At 42.8% G+C, this 23,273-nt stretch overlaps 1 protein-coding gene across 1 annotated transcript in view; it reads right to left on the bottom strand.

Annotated features, from left to right (window-relative positions):
* The window catches only part of cldn10a (claudin 10a), a 79,955-nt gene extending 56,966 nt beyond the window's left edge, over window positions 1-22,989 (bottom strand). The window contains exon 1 of the mRNA XM_069892465.1: window positions 22,579-22,989. Within this exon, the coding sequence (XP_069748566.1) occupies window positions 22,579-22,798 (220 nt within the window). The 5' untranslated portion in view covers window positions 22,799-22,989. The remainder of the gene's footprint in view (window positions 1-22,578) is intronic.
* Window positions 22,990-23,273: the final 284 nt, after the last annotated feature.

Below are 23,273 nucleotides of genomic sequence, written 5' to 3'. Positions count from 1 at the left end.
CTTATCAAAAGCACTGGATTTCTTCTCTACTTCACCAAGATGGAGGCTGAAGAATGCTAACAATTTCCATTGTCCATTGACATATTAATGAAGTGCACCTCCCATGTCCAGACTGGGAAAGTCTGTAGAAAGGGCAATGGCTGCATTTAAAACTAGGTAGCTGAGCATTTGTGGTATAAGTCAGCAAATCTTTTGTCTTCAAGAAGGCGTTGTTTCCCTCTTCAGTCCAATGGATGGTTCTGGCTTTTCCGGACAATAAATTAAAAAGAGGCTTCAGTAAAAATTTACCATTCCCAAGAATTCCTGCAGGATTTTAACCATAGCAGGTCTTGAGTATTTGGTAATGGGCTCAACTTTGGATGGCAGCGGAGTCACACCTTCCTGAGTAATCCTATGCCCCAAGAAATCAATCATTTCTTGTCTAAAAACACATTTATCTGGATTGATGGTCAGTCCAAATTTTGAAGACAAATAAAAAGTGTACGAAGATGTTCCAAATGTTTTCCTTGGTCCTACTGGCCATTAAAATGTCGTCAAGGTAAATGAAGACATTGGTCATATCACGTCCTAAATCATCCATCACCTGTTGAAATGATTGAGCAGCATTCTTTAATCCGAATGGCATTCGTAAAAATTCGAACAACCCAAATGGGGTAATTTTCGCTGTTTTTGGAATGTCTTCTGGGTCTATTGGTACTTGGTGACAGCCACGCACCAAGTCTATTTTGGAGAAGATATTTATTCCATGCAAATTAGCTGAAAAATCCTGAATAAAATGTATGCTGGCATCGTTAAGCCGCCTGTAATCTCCACAAGGACACCATTGTGTTTCGGGACCATATGCAATGGAGATGCCCAGAGACTTTTGGACCTATGAATTATGCCTAGTGCCTCCATCTTGGCAGATTCTTCCTTAGCTAAGCACAGCTTCTCTGGAGGCAAACAACATGCTTTAGCATGGATAGGAGGGCCCTTAGAACAAGTGTGATGAGAACACTGTGCTTTGCAGTGGGGGCAGAAAATTGTAGAGTAGTAATCTCAGGGAAATCTTCCAACAGCTTGGAGAATTCATCCACTGGTTTATTTAAGGTTTGGAGGGACAGAACAGGGGCATCGGCATCTGCCAGAGGAATGGTCTGAGCAGTAATATCATCTATTAGCCAATGCCCTCTTAAATCAATGAGAAATGAATGAGCCTGAAGAAAATCTGCACCAAGCAAAGGTTGAGATACTGCTGCTATAATAAATCGCCAAGTGCAGAGATGATTATCGAACTTGACATTCATCTTCCTGCTGCTAAAGGTCAGAATGTTAGAACTGTTAATTACTCGTAGTTGCAGGCCTGGAGTAGGATGGCATGTGTCAAATCCGGTGGGTGGAAATACATCAACTTCTGAACCAGTGTCCACCAGAAATTTTCGCTGGGACATGTGGACCCATTCATACAGTAGGCTTGCAGGTTTATCGCCAACCACCACAGTCCTTACTGATGGTTGGCCTGGGCATTTCCCACAAATGGGAAAGATAGAAGGCACTTGCGAGCATTTACTCCCCAACACCTGTGGTAATAACACCAAGACGAGGTGTCCACAGGCTGATTGCTTGTCTTGAGGCATTGCCTGCTGGTAGGGAATGATGTGCCAAGAGCACTAGCTCTCTGAACCCTTCTCCATTAAAAATGGCGTGAAGCAAGGCTGTGTTCTCGCACCAACCCTCTTTTCAATCTTCTTCAGCATGATGCTGAACCAAGCCATGAAAGACCTCAACAATGAAGACGCTGTTTACATCCAGTACCGCACGGATGGCAGTCTCTTCAATCTGAGGCGCCTGCAAGCTCACACCAAGACACAAGAGAAACTTGTCCGTGAACTACTCTTTGCAGACGATGCCACTTTAGTTGCCCATTCAGAGCCAGCTCTTCAGCGCTTGACGTCCTGTTTTGCAGAAACTGCCAAAATGTTTGGCCTGGAAGTCAGCCTGAAGAAAACTGAGGTCCTCCATCAGCCAGCTCCCCACCATGACTACCAGCCCCCCCACATCTCCATCGGGCACACAAAACTCAAAACGGTCAACCAGTTTACCTATCTCGGCTGCACCATTTCATCAGATGCAAGGATCGACAACGAGATAGACAACAGACTCTTCAAGGCAAATAGCGCCTTTGGAAGACTACACAAAAGAGTTTGGAAAAACAACCAACTGAAAAACCTCACAAAGATAAGCGTATACAGAGCCGTTGTCATACCCACACTCCTGTTTGGCTCCAAATCATGGGTCCTCTACCGGCATCACCTACGGCTCCTAGAACGCTTCCACCAGCATTGTCTCCGCTCCATCCTCAACATTCATTGGAGCGCTTTCATCCCTAACGTCGAAGTACTCGAGATGGCAGAGGTCGACAGCATCGAGTCCACGCTGCTGAAGATCGAGCTGCGCTGGGTGGGTCACGTCTCCAGAATGGAGGACCATTGCCTTCCCAAGATCGTGTTATATGGCGAGCTCTCCACTGGCCACCGTGACTGAGGTGCACCAAAGAAAAGGTACAAGGACTGCCTAAAGAAATCTCTTGGTGCCTGCCACATTGACCACCGCCAGTGGGCTGATATCGCCTCAAACCATGCATCTTGGCGCCTCACAGTTTGGCAGGCAGCAACCTCCTTTGAAGAAGACCGCAGAGCCCACCTCACTGACAAAAGACAAAGGAGGAAAAACCCAACACCCAACCCCAACCAACCAATTTTCCCCTGCAACCGCTGTAACCGTGTCTGCCTGTCCCGCATCGGACTTGTCAGCCACAAACGAGCCTGCAGCTGACGTGGACATTTACCCCCTCCATAAATCTTCGTCCGCGAAGCCAAGCCAAAGAAGACTAGAGTGTGACACGGGGTCAATATCGGAGGGGTTGGTTGTGCAGACTTGTCTTTCCTTGCTGTGTTTTTCAGCCAGACACAGAATGTCTGCCTCTGCCGCTACAGCCCTTGGATCTTCAAATGAACACTTGGATAAACAAGAGCCTAATATCATCTGGCATTCACTCTAAAAAGAGCTCCTCAAATAACATATTGGGCCTTTTGCCAGCTGCCAGGAATAGCATTTCACTCATTGGTTCTGAAGGGGCGCAGTCTCCCAACCCCTCAAGATCTATTAGTTTGGCTGCCCTTTCCCTATGGGACATACCATACACACAAAATAAAAGTGCTTTTAAACTGTCATACTCGCTGGTATGTGGTAGATCCCATAGGAAGTCACCGACCCTCTTAGCAATGGCCTGGTCCAGGGCACTGACAAGATGGTAATAACGAGTGGTGTCGAATTGGACTTTGCGAAGGTGAAATCGTGCTTCAGCCTGTTGGAACTACAGTTCAGGCTCAGCTGTCCATAAATGTGGCAGCTTCACAGCGTCGGCTGCAGAGTCTCTGTTTGTCCAAAAATACGTTTTTGGACTCATCGGGGTCACCAATTGTGGCCACTGGAATCGCAGTGGACACAACGAAATAACCATACAAGGTGTTTCTAGAGTGAATCAAACAGATTTACTCTTCGTCACCCGTGCAACCTTTTAAAAGTCAGAATCACGCATTCAGCACCAGCTGATGTCATCATGCACTGATGTCACATGGTTGGTTCGATGCCTCCTGGGAATTGTAGTGCCACCATAGCGCCGCTACAGTAGAATATTATATTCAGCTTTGAGAGTGAAACACTTACATCTAAACTAAACTAAACTAAAGGTATGAAGACAGAAGCTCAAAAGCGGATTGAAGAAAAAAAATTTAAGACAGTAGTCAACAAAAAACAGATATTTCAGAAGATGCTTCATAATTCTCAACAATTGTATATTCCATGAAAATATTAAAAACCTGATAACCAAGGAAATTAAGGATCGTGTCAAATTAGGAAACAAAAGTAACGATTGTCAGAGGATTGAGAAACTTTAGAAAATAGGAAAGGGTAATGCGAAAAAAAATAAGTATATAGATTGTGAGAGGAATCAGATGGCAGAGAAAGAGAAATCATTATTATCTAAATGGAAAAAACTTGCACAGCACATGAGTGCCCAGGGATCTGGTGTTCGAGTGTATGAATGACCAAAGTTAGCAAGCAGGTGCAACAAATAGTTGAGAAGGTAGACAATACCGAACAGGATGTGGCATGTTAGCCTTTAATGCAAAGTGGCTGGAGATTAAGAATATGAAAGTTGTTCAGGGCTTTGGTGAGATTTTATCTCGAATACTGGATCTAACTTTTGTCCCATGGGCTAAAAATTGAAAAAAGCAGCATTGGGTGCAATCCAAAGAAGATTCACCAGCCCATTCCTGGGATGGAGAGGGTCGTCTTCTCTGGACAGTTTAGGTTTGCAGTCCTTGGAGTTTAAAAAAATGGGAAGTGGCCTTATTCAAACATATAAGATCCCAAGGGCACTTTAACAGGGCTAGGTGTTGAGATATTATCACCAGTGGGAGAATCACAAACAAGAGGGCAAAGCTGCTAAATAATGAGTCCATCATTTATAGTTGAAGTGAGTTCAAATTTATAGTGTATCTCTGTAAGATTTTTTTGCCTGCATATGGTGGAGACCAGATAATTGGCTACAGTTTAACTAATATAGAAATAGAAAAATATTCAGGTTGTCTAAGAATTTACATTTATGGGGAAATGGCACAGAAGGGAAGTTGATTGGCCATGCAGGCTTCAGCAGTAAAGTGTCCAATTACCACTCCTATCTTTATATTGTTGTGATCAGAATACCAAGGTAATATCATCCCTTGTGGAATAAGATTGAAGAATTAATGATTGGTAAGGAAATGGTAGAGTTCTTGAACAACTTTGATTTACTGCCTTCATGGAGGAAGACACTTAAAAACATCCTAATTCCAGCAGATCTAGGGTGAGGGAGGGTGTCAACAGGATTAAAAGAAATATACTAAAACCTCAGTTATCTGGAGTTCAAGCAAACTGCAGCCTCAAGCAACCAGTAAAAAAATTGAAGAAAATAAATAAAGACAAAATAGGCAAGTTTAAAATTGGTGCGCCTTGTCATTGGTGTGCCAATTGCACAACGCACCATCTCAAGCAACCGGGAAATTCACTTATCCGGCAACTACCTATCACCATAGGTGCTCGATACCATTGGATTTTATTGTAATCACTATAGGGAAGGTACTTGGCAAATAAATAGTAATAAAGTTCCCTTCCCCTGATGGCCTACATCTCAGGGTCTTGAAATAAGTGGCTGTGCATAGAAAATTCCCTTGTTCTGGAAAGGGAAGACAAGGTTTATGGGAACAGGCAGGAAAATGGAGCTGAAGGTAAAATCAGATCAGCCAAGATCTTAATGAATGGCAGAGCATGCCCATGGGGCCACATGGCCTCTTGCTGCTCCTATCCGTTAATGGGTTTCTGTTGTTGAAGTAGGCCAAACAATGAGTTCCAACTGATTCAACGGGAGGAATCGAGACTGTAAATTAAATGGATGCATTTTGCAGTTATTCTTGAAGAATAAAGTCTTTGTTGCTAGCTGAATACTTTATAGGTATCCCCTGCAGAGCCAGAAAGCCACTTTTTGTTTGAGACTTGGTGCAGATTACGAGTGATGTCACTTTTGAAGAGGGATGGTGTTTCTATAGAAACTTAATCTTTCAGTTATGCCCAATGTTATCTTTGTACAATGATATCAAATCGGCAAATGCTACCAAATGCTCTCAGGATTCACTGAAGACAATCATCTTTCTACTGCAGTGGACAACATAAGCAATGCCAACTGTATCCAGTTCCATGCTTTATTACAGAAGAGAAATCTCTGGGCTGAGAAGAGCCAAGCAGACAAGGAGAGGGGGGAGGTAGCTGCTTCCATCAAATAGAATGCTAAGTACCTATTTACATGTGGAACAAATGAAACTGTTTACTAGCAAAGCCTGCACAAACTATGCCAGTCAGTGTACAACCCTGAGCACTATATTTCAATACTGATGAAGCGCTCAGCGCAGACCACCAAGTACCAGCCCTTATAGGCCTTGTCTCAAGAGCCACACAGCAATATGACTACTGTTTTATTCTTGCAGGAAGGCCAAAGGAGGCTGGGAGCCATGGAGCTTCATAACACAGAAGTGCACAGCTGAGGTAAATGGCTTTCTTCGTGTGGAGCATGAACTGTGCATGTTCAGACTCCAGCACCAAGAATTCTATAACTAATCAGCATTTCGAGGGATAATACCAAATGGGATATCACTATACAGAATATTTTGTAAAATATGTCCATCTAATAAGTGTGATTAAACTATTGCATATGTCACTGCCTCAGCAATTAATACATATTAGCAGAAATAGTATGCTCCAAATTGGCCACTTTGTATCACCAGGAGATGCATCTCTTTATCAACTTCCTGAATGAACCCAAAATAATAAAACAATGTGCCTTTGCTCTGTCCAAACTGTGTGTAACTTTGCACACTTGTACTTTTGTACTATGTCTACTGGTCTGCTTGCAAAACAACCTCTTCCATCGCATTTCTGATACATGTGACAATAAACTTGAACTTGATCTGAGGCAGCAAAACTGAAAGTTTTAAACCTCTTCCCAATCTTTACTTATGTTATGCAGGCATCACAGGTTTGCTGGATCATAGATGAGTGTTTCTCATCAGTTAACTGTTGCGTCACACCGTGTCTCAGCTGGAACTTGCCCAATGTAAAAGCAGCACCCCAGAGGGCCACATTAGTGTCAATGATGCTCCACAGAATTCTTTGGCTTGGCTTCGAGGACGAAGATTTATGGAGGGGGTAAATGTCCACGTCAGCTGCAGGCTCGTTTGTGGCTGACAAATCCGATGCGGGACAGGCAGACACGGTTGCAGCGGTTGCAGGGGAAAATTGGTTGGTTGGGGTTGGGTGTTGGGTTTTTCCTCCTTTGTCTTTTGTCAGTGAGGTGGGCTCTGCGGTCTTCTTCAAAGGAGGTTGCTGCCCGCCGAACAGTGAGGCGCCAAGATGCACGGTTTGAGGCGATATCAGCCCACTGGTGGTGGTCAATGTGGCAGGCACCAAGAGATTTCTTTAGGCAGTCCTTGTACCTTTTCTTTGGTGCACCTCTGTCACGGTGGCCAGTGGAGAGCTCGCAATATAACACGATCTTGGGAAGGCGATGGTCCTCCATTCTGGAGACGTGACCCACCCAGCGCAGCTGGATCTTCAGCAGCGTGGACTCGATGCTGTGGGCCTCTGCCATCTCGAGTACTTCGATGTTAGGGATGAAAGCGCTCCAATGAATGTTGAGGATGGAGTGGAGACAACGCTGGTGGAAGCGTTCTAGGAGCCGTAGGTGATGCCGGTAGAGGACCCATGATTTGGAGCCGAACAGGAGTGTGGGTATGATAACGGCTCTGTTTACGCTTATCTTTGTGAGGTTTTTCAGTTGGTTGTTTTTCCAGACTCTTTTGTATAGTCTTCCAAAGGCGCTATTTGCCTTGGCGAGTCTGTTGTCTATCTCGTTGTCGATCCTTGCATCTGATGAAATGGTGCAGCCGAGATAGGTAAACTGGTTGACCGTTTTGAGTTTTGTGTGCCCGATGGAGATGTGGGGGGGCTGGTAGTCATGGTGGGGAGCTGGCTGATGGAGGACCTCAGTTTTCTTCAGGCTGACTTCCAGGCCAAACATTTTGGCAGTTTCCGCAAAACAGGACATCAAGCGCTGAAGAGCTGGCTCTGAATGGGCAACTAAAGCGGCATCATCTGCAAAGAGTAGTTCATGGACAAGTTTCTCTTGTGTCTTGGTGTGAGCTTGCAGGCACCTCAGATTGAAGAGACTGCCATCCGTGCGGTACTGGATGTAAACAGCGTCTTCATTGTTGAGGTCTTTCATGGCTTGGTTCAGCATCATGCTGAAGAAGATTGAAAAGAGGGTTGGTGCGAGAACACAGCCTTGCTTCACGCCATTGTTAATGGAGAAGGGTTCAGAGAGCTCATTGCTGTATCTGACCCGACCTTGTTGGTTTTCGTGCAGTTGGATAACCATGTTGAGGAACTTTGGGGGGCATCCGATGCGCTCTAGTATTTGCCAAAGCCCTTTCCTGCTCACGGTGTCGAAGGCTTTGGTGAGGTCAACAAAGGTGATGTAGAGTCCTTTGTTTTGTTCTCTGCACTTTTCTTGGAGCTGTCTGAGGGCAAAGACCATGTCAGTAGTTCCTCTGTTTGCGCGAAAGCCACACTGTGATTCTGGTTGAATATTCTCGGCGACACTAGGTATTATTCTATTTAGGAGAATCCTAGCGAAGATTTTGCCTGCAATGGAGAGCAGCGTGATTCCCTGGTCAGTATGGCATTACATCCTGGTGCGAGAAAGAGACAAACGATGCTCCATAGAATAATGATTGGCTAACACTACAATATAGAGAACCTGAACATGGAGACTCAATGGCAATTTAAATGTGTACAGGGTAGGAAACTAAGAATGTCATTTACAGTGTTTTCATTTGCATGTATTTTTATGATTAAATTATTTTTAAAATTAATACAGACATATTGATTTCAGCTTCAGATGGCTAGACCAGCCTTACATAATCAATCTGTGTGGTACAGTGCCCTCCATAATGTTAGGGACAAAGACACTTTTTTCCTTTATTTGTTCCTGTGCTCCAGTTTTAAATTTGTAATCAAACAATTTATGGAATAAAGTACATATTGAAGATTTTATTCAAGATCATACATTTTGGTTTGACCATGTAGAAATTACAGTCCATTTTATACATAGTCCCCTCATTTCAGGATACCATAATATCTGGGATGTATATTAAAGTAGCCATGTTTAGTACTTTGTCGCATATCCTTTGCATGAAATGACTGGTTGCTCCAGGCCTCTACTGCAGCCATTTTTAGCTTCTGCTTGTTTTGGGGGTTTGTCCCCTTAAGTTTTCTCTTTACCATATGGAAGGCATGCTCAACTGGATTTAGATCAGGTGACCAACTTGACCATTCAAGAATTTTCCAGTTTTTTTTTGCTTTGAAAAACTCCTTTGCTGTTTTAGCAGTGTGTTTGGAATTATTGTTTTGGTGAAGAATGAAGAGCTCTCCAATGAGTTTGGAGGCATTTGCTCAGACTTGAGCAGATAAGATGTTTCTATACATCTCAGAATTAATTTTGCTCCTCCCATCAGCAGTTACATCATCAATGAAGATAAGTGCACCAGAACCTGTGGTAGCCAGACATGCCCAGGCCATAACACCCCCACCATCATGTTTCATTGATGAGGTGGTATGCCTTGGATCATGGGCAGTTCCTTTACACCTCCACACTTTGCTCTTGCCATCATTCTGATACAGGTTACTTTTGGCCTCATCTGGCCACAAGACCTTTTGCAGGCTCTTTTAAATACTTGGCAAACTGTAACCTGGCCATCTTGTTTTTTTTGTGTCTAACTAGTCATTTGCATCCTGCAGTGTAGCCTCTGTATTTCTGTTCATGATGTCTTCTGTGGACCATAGCCATTGGCACATCCATCCCTGTTTCCTGAACAGTGTTGCTGACCTGTCACACAGATGTTTGGGGACTTTTTTTCATTATGATAAAAATTCCTCTATCATTATCAGTGGAGGTCTTCCTTGAAATACCAGTCGGTTTACGATAACTGCATTCACCAGTACGTTCTTTCTTCTTAATGATGTTCCAAACTGTTGATTTTGGTAATCCTAAGGTTTGGGCAATGTCCCTTAGAGTTTTATTTTTGTTTTTCAACCTCATAATGGCTTTTTTGACTCTCATTGGCTCAACTCTGGTCCTCATATTGAAAAATGGCAACTACAGACTCCAAAGGTGATCAAAAGCATAGAAACAAGCCTAACTCTCTTATATCTGCATCAATGAAGCAATTAAACATACCTTAGTAACCACAGACACCTGTGAAGCCAAATGTCCCAAACATTATGGTGGCCTAAAATGGGGGAGACTATGTATAAAAAGTTCTGTGATTTCTGCGTAGTCAAACTAACACGTATACAAATAACCCCGAATAAAATCTGGAATATGCACTTTAATCACGTGTATTGTTTGATTACAAATTTAAAACTATGAAGCACAGGGGCAAATAAAGGAAAAAAGTCTATTTGTCCATAACATTATGGAGGGCACTGTATGTTATCAGGGCCATAGAGCCATAGCAGTGTTTTCAACCATGTTTTTCACATGGCATCCTCAACATAGATGAGTGCTGATGCAGCTATGTGAAATGCTGCCTCAAGTAGGCAGCTGACAACATAAAGGATCCTCATTGCCCTGGCTATTCTCTCTTCTTGGTGCTACCTTCAGGCAGAAGATACAGAAGTCTAAAGTCCAGCACCTCCAAGTTCCTTAAATTAAATTTAGACACATAGCATGGTAACAAGCCCTTCTGGCTCACAAGCTTATGCCGCCCAAATCCCCCAATGAACCTACAACTGCAGTATGCTTTGGAGGGCGGGAAGAAACTGGAAATCCACTCAGACACAGGGAGAATGTACAAACTCCTTAAAGATGTTTTTTTTTCCCCAATTGTTATCAGACTTGAACCTTCCCTTACTACCCTAACCTGTACCATAAACTACTCCTCGACCACCAAAAGATCTGTCTGCATGACTGAAATGTCTTTTTTTTTCTTGCACTTACTTCAACTGTAAATATTTATTCAGCTGAGCTTTTATACTTATTATCATTTTTTTCTGTCTTTGTAAATTCTGGTCGTATATACGATTGTAGTTAGCTGCAGCAGGTAAGAACAGTCCATTGTATTCGTGTGCATGACAATAAATTCTCATCAGCATCATCATCCTCTTTGAAAAGGACCTGGTGCACTTTGGTCTTGGCAACTGGACAGGCAAGTCCGATGACTGTCCATAAGTTCTAGTACTCTCTGGAGATGAGCTAAAGCCACATGGCAGTGGCAATGAGAAGAGATGTCAAAAAGTTGGTGTTACTCCAAAATGCTGTGAGACACAGCTCTAGATCTTTAAGTATTCTGATTTCAGCCCAACATAGCAGATCTCATCCCTCATATTACATTCTGCACTCATTTCAATTTATTCACACATTTCAGATTGTAACTAATACAGTTAAACATCATTTGTGAAATACACTTCATTGCCTAATCAAATTTACTTTGTGACAAAAATTTAAATTGTTACCTATTAAAAAAACTTGATTTTGATGATTTAAAACACATCTTATAGAGTAAAGAAATCTAACAAAGGCTTAATATCTTTACTAAAATTATGTCCTAATCTGGCTTGTCCCTGCAGCCATTTTTAAATGAAGGAACCATCTTAAGCAGCCCCCAGTCATCTGGCACCTCACCCTAGTCCAACAATGAAATGGATATCGCTGTCAAGGCTCCTGAACTTTCTTCCCTAGTTTCCCACAAAGCCCTGGGCTCATGATCATGCCCTGTGGAAAAATCTTTTTTTCAGATGTTTAAAACCTCCAGTATCTTCACTTCTGTTATTATTACAGGTACACAATCCTTTATCTGGAACCCTTGGGGAACAGTGTGTTCTGAATTTTGGATTTTTCTGCATTTCAGAACAAAAGCCAGCTGCCCCAGATTTAAGCCCACCTGAATTGTGCTACCGTATCCACTCCCTTCCAGTCGCACTGGTGCCACCCCCCCCCCCCCCGCCCTCCCAAGTTGCGCTGCTCTCTCTCTCTCCCCCCACCCACCCAAGTTGCGCTGCCATCACTTTCCCTGCCCACTTGAGTCGCACTGCCAACTCTCTCCCCCCCTTGCCCACCTGAGTCATGCTGCCGTATCTCCCCCCACCCACCCAACCTAGTCGTGCTGCTCTCTCTCTCTCTCTCTCTCTCTCTCTCTCTCTCTCTCTCTCTCTCTCTCTCTCTCTCTCTCTCTCTCCCCCCCTCTGCTGTTCTGCTGTACCATCACCAGGAAAAAAATGCCAGTTTTTGGAGCTTTCCAGATTTTAGATGTCCGGATAAAGGATTGTGTACCTGTACACAACAAATTTAAAGTCAAAATTATAAGAGAATGGCTATTCTATTAATGCATTGATAAGAGGCTGCTTGTGTCATGAATTATGTATTCTTGCATCAGTCTGTCAAATTTGTTTGAAGATTTCAGAATACATGTGGTTGCTTAACATTCAGATTTTGGGATATTTGCTTGAAAGCCATTGTATATAATGTTAGTTTGCTGGAATTGTAATCATTCCATCAAAGACATTCAAAAATGAGCATCTCTTACAAAACAGGAAATTAATGTAAGCCATACAGAAAAGGTCACAGAAACTCACTGATAATTTCTAATTAAAATCCCTGGTCTTTTTCAACACATATCAAGTAGTTCAAGTGCAATTTTTGGTAAAATGATACATGGATTCTAAAGGTCAATGAAAATTCAACTCAATTTTTTTGTATATTTCTGATGACACAAGATCTGAACAGAAGCAAAAAAGTCTCTAGAATTATATCTTTGTTATTCAAACTTTTTAAAATGTTGCCTGTTTACAACAGAAACAATTCAGATCACTTTGACAAGGTCTGTGTGGCAAGTTAGTCGGGAAGGTTAATTAACATGGGATCCAACGTGAGCTGCCACATGGGACTCAAAATGGGCTTATTAGAAGGAAGCAAAGAATAGTATTAAAGGATGTTTTTCTGATTGGAAGCCTGTCCATTGGGTCCACTGCTATTTGTCATTTACATGAATGATTTGGATGTCAATATAGTGAACATAGTTAATAAAATTCAGGATAGATGAGGAAGGATGTCTACATTTACAACAGGATCTGCATTAGTTATGTAGGTGGGCCAAGGAGGGGCGAATGGAATTTAACTCTGATAAGTCTGAGCTGATGCACTTTGGTTAGTCAAACAAGGGTAGGACTTGCAAATTGAATGGAAGGGCTCTGGAGAGTGTTGTAAAACAGAGAGACCTAGGGCATAGGTGCATAATTCCTTTAAGTGGCAACTTAGGTGGATAAGGGGATGAAAAAGGTATTTAATACACTGGCCTTTTTTTAGTACTTTATTTAAAATTTTAAGCCACATTACATTCAAATATGTTCAAATATAATAATTCATAAAAAAACAATGTGGCATATACCAAATCCCTCCTCCCCCCACTCCCTCCCATTCACCCCAATACCCCTCCCTCCCTCTCCCTACCATCCCCAATCCCAAAGAAAGAAGAAAGAAAGAAAGGAGATTGACCCATCAATAACACAATTAAATGCCACAGATTAGGGTGACGCCACCACAACGTGCTGAAGAAAGTTCAAAACTTTAAACCCATTTCATCCAAATAAGGGCTCCACATTTTTCGATAAAAAAGATAATTATCTCGTAAATTATACATAATCTTTTCCAATGGAATGCATGATCTCAATTCCATATGCCATCATTGCAAACTTGAATCAATCTAATTTTTCCATATAATCGCTATACATTTTCTCACTATAGACAAGGCTAATCTCAAAAACACAATTTTATATCTAGTTTATCTCAATTTCAAACCCAACATTTTAACATTACCTAATAAAAATAATGTTGGTTCCATCAACAATTTAATAAAGAGTGCAATAAACGCAACGCAGGATAATAATCCCAGGCCTTTATGTAGTTCACGCCTTTATAGTTTACACTTTCCAATATATTTTGTGGTATATGGATAACCCTGATAATGGAGGTTAATGAAATACTATTGCCAGTAACCAAACCTCTTCTGTCCCACACCAGCCTTAAAAGATAAGAATTTAGGTTGCTGTCCAAGTTTTTAAATTGCATAAAGTTCTAGAATATTACATCACAATTGTAATACAAATTTGTGGCTGTGTATAAGATGCTTTTGCTTTTGAACTTTGCATTATATTGAATGTGTTTTTTATTAAATTTAAAAAAAAGAATGGGTGGTTCAGTGGTAGAATTCTCGCCTGCCACTGTCCTTCTTTGAACGTAGAAAATTTGGGTAATCATGATTCAGCTGTACAGGGTATTAGTGAGACCACACTTGGAATACTGTGGACAGTTCTGGTCACGCAGCTGTAGGAAGGACATCAATAAATTGGAAGGTGTGCACTGGGATGTTGCTTGGACTGGAGGTGTTGAGTTAGAGGGAGAGGTTGGAAAGGCTGAGTCTTTATTTCCTAGAAATAAGGAGGAAGAGGGACAACCTTATGAAGGTTTACAGAACCTACGCCCTTGAGTTTTAGACTCCCTTACACTAGGATAAAGATTGTAAACATCTATCTATCTATGCCTCAGAATTTTATATAATCCTCTATTAGGTCACTCCAAGGAAAATATTTTCAGCCATTCCAATCCCTACAAATAACTCAAGGCCTCCAGTCCCAGCAACAAAAACTCCAGCAAATATGGTAAAGGAGAATCCAAATAAATTCTTCAAATATATAAAAAGTGAAAGAATAATTGGGGAGATAATTTGACCCTTTAAGATAAACATCTTTGTGTGAAGCCACATGCAAGGTCCTCAACAAACATTTCTCATTTGTATTTACTGTGGAGAAATGCATGGAGACTGGGGAACTCAAGGAAATAAATAGTGATATCTAGAAGAGAATCCACATTCTAGAAGTGGAGGTGGTGGAAGTCTTAATATGTATGAAGGTAGGTAAGACCTGAAGCCCAATCAATTTTATCCTAGGCCATTATAGGAAGCTAGAGAAAAAGCATCTGTGGGAGCCTTGGCAAAAGTACTTGTATCATTAGTAAGGTGCTTGGTGACTTGGTGGGGTCAGCTAATGCTGTGCCTTCATTTAACAAAGGCTGCAATCAAAGCCAGGAACCACAACCCAGTGAGCTAAAATCAGTGCTGAGTAAGATATTGGGTAAGATCCTGAGATACAGGATCTATCAACGTTTGAAAAGGCAATGAGTAATTATGGATAGTGAGCATGGTTTTATGCATGGTAAATCATACCTTACAAGTGTTTTCAAGAGGCAACCAAGATATTTGATGAGGACAGATCGAGGTTGAATTAGCCAACTGGATACAAAGCTGGTCTGGAGGTAATAGGTAGAGGATATTTTTTTTCAGACAAGAGGCCTGTGATCAGTGGTGTGTTATAGGGACTGGTGCTGGGTCCACATTTGTTTGGCATTTATATAACGGATCTGGATGAGAATGTTGGCTAGTAAATTTTTGAATAACACTAAAATTGGTGATATGGTGGACTGAGAAGAAGGATTACTTGTATCCTAGGATTACAACAGGACTTAGATGAACTGGGAAAGTGGGCCAAGGAATGGCAGATGGAATTTAATTCAGATTGTTGTTATATTTTGGCATCAAAATATGCAGGACATATTGTAAATGTAGGGTCCTGGGAAATGTGGTGGATAGAGGTACATAGTTCCCTGAAAGTGGTGGCACATGCAGGCAGGGTGATAAAGAAGGTATTTGGCATGCTTACTCTAGTGTGACTGAGAGTACTCAAAACCAGAGAGAGTACAACATGTTTTTATTCAGTTGGAATAACACAATAGTCTTTGGACTGAACTGGGGTTTTGGCGGGAATTCAAGATTTATATTGGGATATGTGGGGCGGAATTGGGAGAGGAGGCAGTCCTTTGGACATCACATCAGTAGTGAATTCCCAGTTCACTACATTCACCCCTTCCTTTAGAATGAAGCCTGCAGGTGAAACAGAGAACATACTATAGTCATAGAATTTTTTTTTACAATATTTACAAATTCAACCTGTCAGGAGGTCTGGAGATGCAGGCAGATTGCCATTGTGCAGGCAGGCTCTGGACTTCCTGATCCTCCTATGGTTCTGGGACCTCAGGGCGTGGGTAATCCGGCTCTGGTTGAGGGATGGCTGGAACAACTTCCTGAATTGTCTCACCTGAGCCCCTTGGCATTCCCCAGGGAACCCTTGGTAGGTCCTGGCTCCCTTGAGGTGATGGTGCCAGGTCCCTGATCGAGACATTGTCCTCTCTGCCATCTGGGTATGCCATGTAGGTGTAAGTGAGGTTAGCGTTGAGTAGGTGTACTCTCAATCAGGGGGTCAGATTTGCTCCTCCTCACATGCTTTCAGAGCAGCACTGGACCTGGTGCTGTAAGCCAAGCCGGGAACGTTGTCCCTGATGTTGACTTTCTCTCAAAATAAAAAATCAGCTCATGAGGAGTCGCATTGGTCACAGTGCAGAGTAGCGACCTAATGGAGTGGTGGAGCCCCATGGGTAGGACATCCTGCCAGCATAAGTCTGGAAGTCCTTTGGACCAGAGGGCCAATTTTACGGCCTTCCAAACCGTAGTGTTCTCTTTCTCAACCTGTTCCTTCCGCCAGGGGTTGAGGCTGGTCGTCCTGCTGGATGCAATGCACCTTATCAGCAGGAACTGGCATAGCTCCTCGCTCATAAATGATGAGCCCCGGTCGCTATGGATGTAGCCGGGATAGCTGAACACGTCAAAAATAGAGTCGAGGGCCCTAATGACAGACAGTGTGGACGTGTCCAGGCAGTGAATGGCGAATGGAAAACGAGAGTACTCATCAATGACATTCTCGTTCGTGGAGGGGAGGGGTCCCTTGATATCGATACTGAGTAATTCAAATAGCCGGGATGCCTTTATCAAATGTGTTTTGCAGGGGCGGTAGAAGTGCGGCTTGCACTCAGCGCAGAACTGGCAGGACCTGGTCATTTCCCTGACATCCTCAATTGAGTAGGGTAAGTTGCCTGCCTTGACAAAGTGAGCCATTCACGTGATGCCTGGGTGGCAGAGTTCATTGTGCACTGAGGGACCCAGGTCGGTCGACTATATCATAGTCATATCGTATACCACCAATTGATTCTATCATTTTTAATTTTTCTCCATTTTATATTATTGAGCATGAATGCTACTGATCGCTACTCTGTGAGGAGTGTGAATTTTCTGCCCACAAGGTAGTGCCTCCAGTGCCTGATGGCCTCCACAATGGCTTGAGCCTCTTTCTCCACTGATGGATTCTGAAGTTTGTGACCTTGTAGGGCCCTGTAAAAAAAATGCAACCAGCCTACCCACCTGATTAAGGGTAGGTGCCAAGGCCATGCCTGAAGCATCACTTTCCACCTGGAAAGGTACATTCTCATCCACCACAGGTATGGTGACCTTCACAATGTGGCTTTGACATAGTTGAAAGCAATTAGAGCTTCAGCTGTCAGTGGAAAGGAAGTGGTTTTTAAGAGGGGATGAACCTTGTCGGCATATTGGGGCACCCACTGGGCATGATATGAGAAGAAGCCCAGGCACATCCTCAGAGCTTTTATGGATGCATCTGTCGGGGTTGGGCCAATGATGTCATTCTCCACCACGTAGCCTAAGATGTCTAAGCATTTAGCCTTGCACATGCACCTACTGGTGTCATAAGTGAGGTTCAGGGCCTCAGTTGCATGGAGAAAATTCTGGAGATTGGCTGCCTGATCCTCCATAGAGTGGCCACAAATGGTAACATTGTCGAGGTAGGGGAAGGTGGCCTTCAACTTAAATTTGTCCATTTATCCTGGAAGATTGAGACCCCATTTGTGATACCAAATGGAACCCTCCAGAACTGATAGTCTTCTGTTAGCCTCAAAAGCAGTGTAGGGACAGTCCTCAGAACGGATTGGCAACTGATGGTAAGCAGCTTTAAGGTCAATGGTCGAATAAACCGTAAGGTTCACCATGTCCGAAATGTGAGAAAGTGGGTATCCGTACAGGAGTGTAAAATGATTTATGGTTTGGCTATAGTCAATTACTAGCCTGGACTTTTCTTCCCCCTTTACCATGACCATCTGTGCTCTCCATGGGCTGGCACTGTGCTGGATAATGTTCTCATCGAGCAATCGCTGTGTCTCAACCTTGATGAAGGCCCATTCTCTGTGTGATAGCACCTGCTTTTTGTAGCAATTAGTCTGCAGTCAGTACTCAGATCGGGGAACAGAGGAGATGGATCTATGTTCAGTGTGGAAAGACAGCAAATGGCATCAGAATTTTGGGACCTTTCGTTCCGAACCGTAACAGGAGGGAGAGGACCAGAATACTCCAGGGTCACATTTTTAAAGTGACACAAGAAGTCAAGACCCAGCAAAACTGGAGCGCATAAATTCTTAGATACATACAGTTTGAACTTACAGAAATCCCCCTCCTGTAAAGATAAATGAACCATACAAAGTTCTTGAATATTTACAGACTGCATATGGGAAGCTAAAAAAAATGATAATTAGAAGGATACACTTTATGTGATAGTACGGAATATATCACCGATGTATATATGTATATATTTTAGTATAGGATGGCTGTGATTGGCTGAGAGTGTAGCCACGCCTACTGGCAGGTCTTAAATGGTTGCTCCTAGCCAGTCCCAGATCATTCTGGACAGGTCGACCTACATGTGATAAGCTCCAGTCTTTTGGTTAATAAAAGCCTTGGTTTGGATCAACAACCCTTTGATTCTTTCGACGTGCACTACACTTTAAGATTAAGTTTTTGGACTGTCTCTGCATCTATGAAGCTCTCAGTCAAGCCAGAGTCAATTAAGCATTTCAGTTTATGTTTGTTAACCTCCACCTTGATCGTGGAATTGTTCAGTTGATGTGGTATCTCCTGGTCCAACATTATCACTGCCAGGACTCCAGAGATACATTTGTTTCCCTCACTGGGGTCGCTCTCCCTTTGCAGATTGTCAGGCAGGCAAGATGGCGGGGTCACGAGGTGCAGTAAGATGGCCGCCCTCCTCCTTCTTCTTTTGTTGGTGCCAATTTTGAAAACCAGCAAGATGGCGGAGACCGCACGGTGCAGCAATATATCACTCCCCCTCCTCATCTGATGAGGATGGCGCCAGTTTTGAAATGTGGCAAGATGGCTGCTGGGGTTTCCCACGTCGCTGCTCCTGTCATGCAGAACCACAAGAAGGCCATAGTGCACAACAGTGGGATTGGAAGGTAGAGGGATTGAGCTTCGGACTCACCTCAGTCAGCCCGGCCGGGGTCGTGCATGCGTTGGACCTCTCAACACTCCTTCTCACCCTGCAGACCTTCACCCAGTGCCTCTTCTTACCACAGCAGAGCAGATGGAGTCTTTAGCAGGACATTGAGTTTTTAGGTGCTGTTGCAGACCACAGAAGAAGCATCCCTTAGTGCTGGAGGCTGCTGCCATCAGCTCCAATACTGTGTGTGGTGCCGCTCTGGAAACCAGATCATCCTGGAGGGTGCCTTCCAGGTTATCAGCTCCCAGTTGGACCATCTCTAGCGATTTGGCCAGTTGCATGTCATCAGACAGTGCCACACTGCCTTGCTCCAGCAACCACTGTTTGATGTACTTGGGCCTCACACCACCGACAAGAGCGTCCTGGATCTGCTTGTCTTCCCATTCGCAGGCCAAGCCTTTTTTGTACCCACAGTTCCTTGTGAATGCTCATAGCATGCTCATAGCATGCTTCCATTGCGAGAGCTGATGCCTCGCTAGGATGACATCATGTAGCGAGCCTTCAGACTTTCAATGGCCGACTCATAAGTAGTGCAATCTTTGATGATTGGGAATCCTTTAAGTCCTTTATCTTGCGTGAGAGGACCGCCGACCTCTTGAGTTCATCCATGGAGTAGACTATTTGTGTGGCTGCCAGGTACATTTAGAAGCACTCCAGCCAGTACATGAATTCCTCCAGGATCTCAGGGGACAGAAGGTCGATTAAGAGCATCGCTGGCTTCATCAGAGCTTCCATCCTCTTCTTTACTGAATAAATTTGTAGCGCAACTGAGAGCACTCAAGACCTGAGAGAGTGCAACATGCTTTTATTCAGTAAGAATAACACACAATAGACTTTGGACTGAACTGGGGTTTTGACGGGGATCCAGGGTTTATATCGGGATATGCAGGGGAGGAGTCGGGGGAGGAGCCAGTCCTTTGGCCATCACATCATTAGTGATATCCTGTTACAGCTGTACCAAATTATTGAGAGAACTATGCAAATTTCTAGTCATCAAGCTGTCAGAAGCATATCATTGAACTGGAAGTAGTGCAAAAAAGATTCACAATGATGTTACCAGGACTGGAGGGCTCCTAAGGAGAGAAGAGGCTGGGTAGGCGAGCACTTCTTTTCTCTGAAGTATAGAAGACTGATGGGTGACTTTACTGATATACACACATACACACACACACACACACACACACACACACACACACATATATATAAATATACACACAATATATGTACAGTATTTATATATATATGGCATATGTGTCAAATATAATATATGTACAATATTTTTATATTTATATGTGTGTGTGTACACACACACTGTAAAAACCCTGTAATTTGACACCTGTGGGAGATTGGTAGATGCCGGATAAGTGAATCTTCTGGTTGCTTGAGATTGTGTGTTGTGTGACTGGTGAACTAACTGCTAGGGGATGCCAATTTTAAACTTTAATCTTTTTTACCTATTTATTTTCCGCAAATTATTTTTGGCCAGTTGGTCGAGGCTGCCGGTGCAGCATGCAACATGCCTTCTTCCTTACCCTTCTTCTCTGTGTCCCCAATTTCAGGCAACTTGTACCCACCAGATCCTGCTGCTGTTCCATTTCACTCCCCAGGGTTATGCCTATCCACCACAGGAAACAATTCAACTTTCCATATGCTGCTGTCAATTTCAACTCTATTTCTATGTGAATTAAAGGGAAGGAAAGAAATGAACTATCTGCTGAGATTGCACCCTGTTGCAGTTTTATCTTGGACAATGTATGCTTCCATTTAGTTTGGAGATTAGAACAACCTAGGTATTGATGACAAAATTATTTTGTTTCAAAAGATAAAGCTTATTTATGTTCCACAAATTGCCCTACTTGGAAAGAGAATGTTATGCTGATAAGCAAGTCTCATATTCTTTTGGTTCCTTTCCCTTAAAATGAAAGCTGAACAACAGTCATGAAATGCAGCAAGAAAGATTAGGATAATAGTCGCCAAACCTGCAGGTTGACTGGTTGAACAGAATGGTATTGTCCACATGAAATACAAAACACTCAGATCCAAATAAATGAAAACTTGAAGCAAGAGATACCTCTCAGGAGGTGTGTGGAACTCAATCCTAATCATCTTTTCTCCTTTAATAGGATTTTTTTTTTGAATGAAACTACACATTGAGCTATTCATTACCATTCAGCTGTTCAGGAGGTTACTAACATAGAAAATAAAAGAGTTGTTTAAAAAGAAAACAGAGAAAAACATGTGGAGTCTTTGGAAAGGGTACAGAAGAGATTACAAGGATTTTGCCTAGTTTAGAGAGTATGAGTTATGGGGAGAGAGTGGACAGACTTGTGTTGTTTTCTCTGGAGCGTCAGAGGCTGAGGAGCGACCTGATAGAGGTGTATAAAATCGAGAGAGGCATTGATAGGGTGGACAATCAGAATCTTTTCCACAGGGTAAAGGTATCTTACACAAGAGGACATCTGATTAAGGTCAGGGGAAAGTCATTTAAGGGTGATGTGCAGACAAATATTTTACACAGGGAGTGGTGGATGTTTGGAATGGGCTGCAGGAGTCGTGATGGAAGCAGATACAACGCTAACATTGAAAAGGCTTCTAGATAGACACATGAATGTGAAGGGACGGAGGGATATCTGTCAAGTTCAAGCTGCCGAGTTTTAGTTTGTGGGCCAACGGGCTTGTTTCTGTGCAACGTAACTAGTGTTAATATAATTGTGCATTTTTGAGGAGTTACTTTTCTGATCCTATACTTGAGGGAAGAGCCACCATTAAAATCAATGATCACATGATTATAAGTCCGCAAAGTTTAGAAATTCAATCTTAAAAGGTTTATTTGAATGAAGATAATGAAAAGTCGCTGGAAAGTAAATGAAAAACAGACTGAAAATATGAAAAGTATGAAAAAGCTGAAGTGACAATGAAATAGCAATGAATGAGAATTAAAATACACATTTACTGGAAATCTGAAACAGAAAATGATGGAAATACACAGAATCTTCAGAGGGGGAGCAGTTAAACATTCCAAGTCAGAGTCCCTTCATCAGAACAGGATCATTGTTAATAAGCATGTAAAACCTAATTGCACAGAGCATTAATAAATGTATCGCATCATGATTTTGAAATCTGGAACTAAATACATTTGCAAACTAAAATCCCAGATTATGAAACTGTCAACGTTCATGCAATTTTTGTTACACCAAGTAGCTGCAATTTGTTTTCTATATCAAATGATAAATCATGATTTAGTATGTCAGTGTGAAAGTAATGGAAAACATGTTTTGGATAGCAGATTCCAAAAAAAAAAGAAGCGACTAATGTTAGGAGCGAAAGAATCTCAACCTAAATATCTTAGTTAACTTTATAATTCAGTCAGCAATGAATCCCTCTGTGTGTTTAGGATGTGTGGCGTTTAAAGATTAAATATTCCTGGGTTAAACAAGAATTGTGAGATATTGTCCATCTTCTTTAGAGAGCCCTGAATCAGGCTCTGAACGTTCTAATGATTCTATTGTAAATTCTAGACAAATAAATAAACAACACAGAGGAAAGGAAAGGAATGTGCCTGATACTTTATACTTGGACAGAGGGAAATCGCAGGGTTGGAAGTAGAACAGACGCTAGAAAGGATTCGTTAAGTCTACAAACCATCGAGTGCGAGCATGGATGGGAAGTCTCTGCAGTTGGAGATGCCAGTGGAATCAGTCACACAGGTCTTCCAGAGGTTGGCCCAAAACGTGGCAGTGGTGATAACCGTTCCGTCGATGGTAGACACTTTCCAATAGTCCGTGGGCAAAGTGGAAGATATCAGAATAAAGCCAGATATCGATATCACGAAGGCAATGATTTCAATAGACATCTTGGCCATTTTTGGAAGGATCACTTGGAGACAAGTTTAATTCTGCTTTATTTTCCTCTCCGTTTGATTACCTCCACGTGGATCACTCAATGTTAATCCGCTTCGGGGGGAAATGATGCCAATCTGTTGATTTTTTCCCTCATTGGGAGGTTGCGGTGGGAGACGCGGTGCTTTCGAACTGGGCTGAAAAGTTTGGTGAAGTTTACTGAAAAGTTGAAATGAGTGCCCTGGCCAGTTCGCTGACGTCAGAGGGACAGTCCACCCCCTTCAGCACCTGGAAAGGAGAGTGTTTCAACAGCGAGGAGGAGTCAACTTCGCCAAGGTTGGAAATGAAAGCGGGTCCGCAGCGTCAACCAAAAAGTCTCTCGCCGCAGCCAGAGATCGCAACCAAGGTGAAGCGACCAGAGGATGCGGTGCTGTGGTCCCCAAAGCTCGGGGCCGGTGAACCTTTTCAATCCCGGCGATGCTTTCAGGACATGATTTG

The sequence above is a fragment of the Narcine bancroftii genome, chromosome 7 (assembly GCF_036971445.1).
Source record: "Narcine bancroftii isolate sNarBan1 chromosome 7, sNarBan1.hap1, whole genome shotgun sequence".
Taxonomy (NCBI): Eukaryota; Metazoa; Chordata; class Chondrichthyes; order Torpediniformes; family Narcinidae; genus Narcine; species Narcine bancroftii.
The sequence above is the reverse complement of the archived record's forward strand: the minus strand, read 5'-3'. Positions and strand labels throughout refer to the sequence as shown.